This window comes from Pyrus communis, chromosome 13 (genome assembly GCF_041283825.1).
Source record: "Pyrus communis isolate YQ-2024b chromosome 13, ASM4128382v1, whole genome shotgun sequence".
Classification (NCBI taxonomy): Eukaryota; Viridiplantae; Streptophyta; class Magnoliopsida; order Rosales; family Rosaceae; genus Pyrus; species Pyrus communis.
In genome coordinates this window covers 15,549,840-15,557,413 of record NC_142577.1, presented here as the reverse complement: position 1 = coordinate 15,557,413, position 7,574 = coordinate 15,549,840, and the positions used below count along the sequence as shown (strand labels likewise).

Sequence of the window (7,574 nt, the reverse complement as noted above, 5' to 3'; positions counted from 1 at the left end):
ATTTCCGAGCAGATTTTGATTATTCTAGTGTAACAAACAAGTGGTGAATTTGGGTTGTGAAATAATGCGATCCAAGGGTACCTACTTATTTACCATGCTTTTTATTTTTCTTTTCAAATAACAGCCTACAATTTTAATTTGGTGGAGATTTGTAATTATTTTAATGTTGCTTTACTTGTATTGGTACTTGCTGGACAAGCTTTTGGAAATCAGAAAGGCATTAGCTTCAAGTATGGAGTTGCATAATTTTTATAGAGGCTTCCCTTTCTCTTCTTCTTCTTCTCCTCTTATGTTTCATCACATAAAAGCTTCGTCTTGTTTTGATCTTATATTCACAATAACAGTTCGACTACTTCCATCACATTTCCGACATCCTTTCCTAAGTTCAAACTCCCCTTAGGATGAAAACTAATATTTGTACTTTTTAAATATCTATGTTAGCTATCTAATAGGATTCAAATTTAAGATCTCTTTCAACGAAATAAACAGAAATATTTTTAGAATAAAGAGAAATATCGTTAGACTAACAGTCGGTTGGTATGACTTGTAAGTACATTGAGAAACATGAAAGTGCACACATGATTGCTTGAAATGCTTCTTTACATTAGTATTTTCTTTTGTGAAACTCTACAGTAGTACTTAACCTGCTCATGTCAAGCTTAGCTTTTAGTGACATCTTTGTCCTCACGTCCTTTATGCTGGTTTAACTTGCTCTTGTCAAGCATAGCTTTTAGTGACATCCTTGTGCTCACATCCTTTATGCTGGTTTAAATAAAGTATTTAAGAGAAATGCAATCCGATTGTATCATAAAAAAATAGATACAACAAATCTAATGTAGAAATGCAATCCTATTCACTGAAAAGGATTTTCTTTTGTTCAATCACTTTTTACTTCACTATTGTAGCACTCATTTCCAGGTTTGTTAAACGAGTACTAGCATAGAACATACACTCTTTAATAAAAAATAAAAATAAAAATATAAGAGTAATGTTATTCATATCATATTTTTGTACCATATTTTCATACCATCGTAGGTGATATTTGATGTGGATAACCACATCATTTGAATTAATCAGATTTTTAAATTTAGTTCATTATTTAATAAACTAATAATAAAGAAAAATTAGTTAATTAAATGATGATTGTGGTATACGAAGAGTTTTTCTTCTTCCTTTCCTTGGGTTTTGCAAATTTTTCAAATGATGTGGTTATCCACATCAAATGCCACCTAAGGTGGTATAGAAATGTGGTATAAAACATGGTATGAATAATGTTACTCAAAAAATAAAGAGAAATTGGAAATAGTAAGGGAAAAAAGTTGACAATGGCTCTTCTCTTGATAGAATAGATATAGTTGAATTAAAAACACATGGACCATAGTTGTGAGTACAAATAAAAAACACACGTGCCCACATAATAGACGAATACAGCGTTATTGATAAAATTGCAAAATATTCTAAACCATATTTGATTTTGAGTATTTTTTTTTATAAGAATGATCTATAAATGATGACCTATAGATGAATAGTTGAATCAAGAAATTACTTTGTAGAGCGGATCCAAACAAGTGATTAATATTGTGTTAAGTTACTAATTTGATTACGCTTGAGCGCATACATATTGTGTTGGGGCTCATTTGAAAGTTATTTTAAAATGATTGAAAGCGTTTTTGGTGAAAATGTTTATGAAACTAATCCTAAGTAAAAATCCCAAAGGATCTTGAAAAAACACTTTTAGTACTTCTTGCAAAAAGTACATACCTGAGGCTTCCTCCAAAAAGGACTTTAACTGCTTTTTTTTTTTGTTTGAACAAATAATATCATTAACACTAAAGGAGAGGGGTAGGCTTAGCCTCAAAATGGGCTAGCAATAATATGGTTCAAATTCACCTTTGGCGAGAATTGAACCTAAAGCATCCGACTTATAAGTGAAAAGAAATATCACTAAACCGTATTAATTTCATCAAACGTATTTTCAATTATTTTAAAAATACTTTTAAACGAGCTCATTTATTTGTACTCTAGAATTGTTGGGCTGATAAAGGTACCCAGACGTGGGTTGAGATAGACCTGCCCAATTTTGTATTTGGCGGTAACGCTGAACTTGGACTGGGATTGTTTTCCAATCCACCGCAATTGTCACTGAAACCAAAAAGAGCCCAAACAAAAGCACCACCGATAGATACAAGGGCCGAGTTTTTCCACCTTCGGCTTCACTTGCATCTCCGACCATTTTACGCCATAGACGAGCATCTCCCGGCTCCGTCTCTGATTTTCGTTGCCCTCTGGATCTCACACCCTCCTTCTCACAGATCTCGCAGGTTTCCCCGGATCACTCTCGCATCTCAGCAACAGGCAAGTAAGTTTCTTTTTTTTTTTTTCTTTCTTTTTATGGGTTATTTATTTATTTATTTATTTTAAATCATTAATATGATTGTGAAAATTGATCTTTGTAGCTGATTAAATTAGTATCTGAAGATTAAAGCTTAATTTTACCAAATAGAAATGTAATTCTTTACTGGGTTGGGACCTGGGTGTTTTTCTGATGCTTAACTGTTAGGGACGACAATGGTGATTGCACTGCGTTCTGCACAAGTTCTTTTAGAACAAAGAGAACCCACTTGTCAGACAATCGATTCAAGTTGTACACTTTCTTTAACTTTCTTTGAAGTGTGGAAAACAAGGTTCATTTATTGTTTGTTCTGTAGTTCTGCAATGTTTTATCTAGATGGTGTCCGTGTGTATAATGCTTAACTGGGTTTGGTGTCTATCGGATGCTTAACTGGCTGTGACGACGATGCTAATTACATTATGTACAAGTTCTTCTAGAACAAAGAGAATCCATGCCATGATTTGAGGACTACTCCCTTGTTGGCAAATTGGTTTGGTTTGTAAATTTTCCTTGGTGTGTAGAAACCAATGTGCATTTGATGCTGCATTTGGTTCTCTAGTTCTGTGTAATGTTTTGTTTAGATGGTGCTTTTCGATCCTATGTTCAGGGAAAGCATATACTAAAGAATGAAATTTAGGTGACAGAACTAAATCTATCTTATCCTGGGATATAGTTTCCTGGTTTATATGTTTTTTTATCCCTTTATACTAAAAAAATTCTTGCTTTAATATGTTGTCTTGATCTATTATTCAAGACCTTATTGCATCTCTCTGGTCACATGTTTCTCATGCATTTTAATGCCCTCAGCCACGTTTATGTCACAGAATTTTAAACTGCTACGTTTTTGGAAGCTCGATGATGTAGCTGCCTTTCACCAACTTGTGCCAATATGCTATAAAACTTTAAACCAGGAAATGGAGACTAAGGGCTGAAATGCATTTTACTAACATGTATACGGAATCTAGTGTTTGTTGCATTGAAGATATTGGTTATCACATTTACTTGGTTGAATTTGCATTAAGATTTTCGTTTCTTGATTATATTGGTTTTAGATATGGAGATTGATAAGAGTTTTATTTTTAAGTATCATTTAGTTGTCAATATGATATGTATACCAGATCAGAGGTTAAACAACAAAACTACATCTGCATCCAATATTGGACATATGCGTAATAGAATTTCAGTTTGTGTTTCTATAGGTTTTGAGCGAACAACTCTGTATTCACATTTGTTTGTTAACTCATGAATTTTGACCATGTTATATATTTTGTATGTTTTTTTGTTTCTGGAATTTGACATGATTCTAGGGAAAATTATACTGAGAAGAAATTGACATTTCGATTGTTATAATGGATAGCACTTTATAAACTTGGTCGATATGAAAAGATTCGTGATGAACATCACTGTTAATATTTTGATAGTTAAATATTTCAATCCAACAAAAAGAAAGACGGGAAATATTTCATGTAGAATATATATTTTTTAATTTACTGTTTTATGCCATGATGATATAAGAATTGTATATTTTATACAATTTCTATTTTAATGTGAAAACATTTATTAGATAGTTCAATTTTATTGTAAATCAAACCCAAACTAGTGTTATTTAACTAATCAATCTTCTTAACCCCATATTAGACCAAACCAATCTTAGTATTATTACTCAGTTAAGATGTGAACTTTATGTGCAGGTGACAACAAAGATGGGAGATAAGATATGAACACCTTAGTTAATTGAATCTATTCATCCTCAAAGCTATTTGAACATCTTCACCGTAAACACAATGACCTTCTCTACTTTCAAATCCCAAACCTAGCCCTACCGAAATGGTGGGACCAAGGAGACACTTCCTCCCACTCCTCCTCTTTTCTCTCTCCGTCCTCTTCTTCTTCTCCTACTACCACTCCTCTCTTCCCCACTCCCCCCAAAGCCCTAACCCTAAATTCACTCTCCTTCCCCAAAATTCTCACTCTAACCCCAATTTCACCTTCATCATCAAGGTCCTTGCTTTCAATCGGCTTGACTCGGTAGCTCGCTGCCTACGTTCCCTTGCTGCCGCTAACTACCTCACTGACGAGGTCCATCTCCATGTCTACGTAGACCATTTTGCCCTCGGGGATCCCCCTTCAAACATTGATCAAAAGTTGCAGGAGTCGCATCACATTTTGGAGTTTGTAGATGGGTTTGAGTGGAAATTTGGGAACAAACTCGTCCATTACCGGACTGCAAATGTTGGCCTTCAGGCCCAATGGTTGGAGGCCTGGTGGCCTAGTACTGACAATGAGTTCGCTTTTGTTGTGGAAGATGACTTGGAGGTCTCACCGCTGTATTACAAGTTCCTGAGAAGTCTGATTGTGAATTACTATTACAATGCCTCCAACTATCGTCCCTATATCTACGGGGCATCACTGCAGCGACCAAGGTTTGTCCCAGGTACCATCCTATTTTGGTTTCTTTGTTTGTTATTTTTCTTTAGAATATCAGCCTTGGAATGCCTTTTTTCTAATTTAGTTACCCAAAAAGGTAAATGTAAAGGGGCTTATGGTTAGTACCAGTACTGAATTTCTTGTACTTTGAGCATTGTCCGATACCTGATTCTGATCTGAATGATGTAGGTTTGCAAGAATGTTATAAGATACTAGTTTGCATGATTGTATTATGTAAAGGCAAATCAAATTTCAGTGCTGAATATTTGGATTTCAGTTTTGAATATTTGGATTTGAACATAAGGTTGCAATTAAATCATCTTTTAGCTTCGCATATTTCTTTTACTTTTTTATTCATGAAAACGAAAGGAAAAGAAAGGGAGAACCTACCTTTGTAATTTCCATTTATTTGATTTGTTGTTGGCACACAGTAGCAAACTACAATTGGATAACTTCTATTTGATTTGTTGTTGCCTTATAGGTAAACACGGGAACAAACTACAATTGGATGATAGAACACGACTCTTCTTGTACCAACTAGTTGGCACTTGGGGTCAGCTTCTCTTTCCTAAACCTTGGAAGGAGTTTAGGATGTGGTATGACGATCACAAGGCAAAAGGCATTAAGCCATTTCTTGATGGCATGGTACTTATTACCTTTTAAAATTTGGTTTCTAGATTTTTTTTTTTTTTTTTTTTTTTTTTTAGTTTTTTTTACTATCCCCACTTAGTGGGAAAAGGCTTTGTTGTTGTTAGGTTTTTACAATCTCACTCATTCCTCAGTTGAGATGTTAAATTCATGTGCAGGTGACAACAGGGTGGTATAAAAAGATGGGAGAGAAGATATGGACACCTTGGTTCATTAAATTCATTCATACTCGTGGCTATTTTAATATCTACACCAATTTTTTGCACGAGAGAGCGCTCAGTGTCTCTCACAGGGATGCTGGTGTTAATTATGGGAAAACAGCCGGGCCTGATTCCCATATACTGGATAAAAGTTATCTTGATTCAGATTTTTGGGATATGCAACCATTGAGTGATCTTAAGTGGTATGATTTTTGTTTCAGAGAAAAATTTCCTGACAGAGTTGTTGGGAGCCTTGATGAACTCGGGTCCGTTCTTAATTCTGTGCAGAAACATGACACCGTTATTATTGTGAGCCTATTTGGGGTATCAGAGCTGGCAGTAAGGAACTTGCTCTGCCACTTTGAGAGTCTAAATATATGGAACTATGTACTTATTGGCCCTGAATCTGACTTCGTGTTTGATCTGGCAAGAAGAGGACATCCGGTGATTGGTACAAACCAGTTCTTGAAGAGTGTCGGAGCATACAAATTGATGTCTCTCCAAGATTCATATGTGGAAATGATCAAGGTCTATGTATTAAAAAAGTGTTTAGAATCTGGGTACAATGCCTGGGTGGTGGATGGGAACATGCTTCCTCTCAGCAGTGACCTTTTTGTTGAGTCTGATCCCTTATACGATTTCTACGTAGGGAAGAGCTCAGAACTTTTCTTTGCCAGAAGATCTTTCGCTCAGAATATTGGTGGTGATGATTTTATATCCAAATTTGCAACGATGGCAAACTCTTTGCTAGTAAGACAGAGCATAAGTTTTGGTTATATAATGGCAAAGCTTTTGGAAGAGAAGGGTGTGAAGGTCAAGAGTCTCGACGAGACAAGCTTTGGTCTCATGATCGTTAACAGTAATGTTAATGAATCTTTGGGGGATGGAAAACAGATGGTCTTTTGGTCTAGTGATATGGCGTCAGATTTAGTTCAGAAGCGGCTTCAAGAATTCGGTGTTTGGACTGTAAATGATGACTTGTCTTGCAAGGCTGTTGTTTGTCAGCAGTCATAGCATCTGATACCAGTTGTACACATTTGATCTCTTGATTTCAATTTTGATTATAACCTATATGTAGCCATTTGCTTTTTGAATTTTGACTTCTGATTTTTTTCCCAGGCATGATTTTCATTTGCCAAGTTATCGGGAAGATTGTGGTTTGACATGCATGCGTGAGCTTGGTAGCACATAAAGTACGGGAAAAATTCAGGTGTCCCGGTGTGTAAACCTCTTTGTTCCTTTAGCATTCATCACACGTCATTGCGTGATGAGTGCTACAAATAATGGTGCATGTAAGTTTTTCTTCTTAAACTACATTACAGGTTTTGTCTTCCGTCCGGCGCACACGTGACACGTAGGCAGTTTAGTGAGAGTGAAAGCAATGACTCGTATACCTACATTTTTAAGTGATCAATGGGAATTTTGCAAGATCCTATACAGCTCGTTTGACAAATGCTTTTAAATGATCAAATGCGCTTTTAGATAAAATGTTTTTGAAACGAAACTTTAGTAAAAATGCAACTTCAAGAATTTGAAATGTTTCCATCAAGAAGCACATAACTAGTGCTTTTAGCAGAAAGCACTTCAAGTGGTTTTGAAACCCAAGAACATTTTCTAAAAACGCTTTTAGTCATTTAAAAACATTTATCAAACAAACCCTTAATGGTGTTCTTCATTGTGTACACCACTCAAGATAAAACAATACTTTAGATAAGAAATGATAACACAAATTAATAACTTGGAAGTAAAGAATTTAAGTGGTTTGGCAAAGACTAAGAGGAAAACAAATCTTCAAGATTCGTATGCACTTTTATGGGAATTCATATTTTGGATTTTTTTTGTTTGATTCGAAGGTTGACTAAGACTAAGAGAGTGAGACGATAAGACTCAAATTGTCACTATGAAAA

The 7,574-nt window shown here is 35.2% G+C and overlaps 1 protein-coding gene across 3 annotated transcripts; it reads left to right on the top strand.

Moving 5' to 3' along the window:
• Positions 1 to 2,043: 2,043 nt before the first annotated feature.
• Positions 2,044 to 6,981, top strand: LOC137737708 (uncharacterized). 3 transcript variants are annotated; one of them, XM_088683217.1, is made up of 5 exons: positions 2,216 to 2,359; positions 4,084 to 4,826; positions 5,301 to 5,464; positions 5,626 to 6,696; positions 6,787 to 6,981. In XM_088683217.1, exons 2-4 carry the CDS (start codon positions 4,220 to 4,222, stop codon positions 6,679 to 6,681), a joined length of 1,827 nt encoding a protein of 608 aa, XP_088539343.1. In that variant the 5' UTR covers positions 2,216 to 2,359; positions 4,084 to 4,219; the 3' UTR covers positions 6,682 to 6,696; positions 6,787 to 6,981. The 3 variants fall into 3 exon arrangements, with proteins under 3 accessions (XP_068333352.2, XP_088539342.1, XP_088539343.1); XM_068477251.2 differs by lacking the exon at positions 6,787 to 6,981 and having other exon boundaries at positions 2,044 to 2,355; positions 5,626 to 6,761; XM_088683216.1 differs by lacking the exon at positions 6,787 to 6,981 and having other exon boundaries at positions 2,071 to 2,359; positions 5,626 to 6,761.
• Positions 6,982 to 7,574: the final 593 nt, after the last annotated feature.

Coding starts and splice junctions, on each gene's coding strand:
- LOC137737708 (XM_088683217.1), top strand. CDS start 4,220: ATGGTGGGACCAAGGAGACACTTCCTCCCACTCCTCCTCTTTTCTCTC. Junction 4,827..5,300: donor GCGACCAAGGTTTGTCCCAG/GTACCATCCTAT, acceptor GTTGCCTTATAG/GTAAACACGGGAACAAACTA. Junction 5,465..5,625: donor AGCCATTTCTTGATGGCATG/GTACTTATTACC, acceptor ATTCATGTGCAG/GTGACAACAGGGTGGTATAA.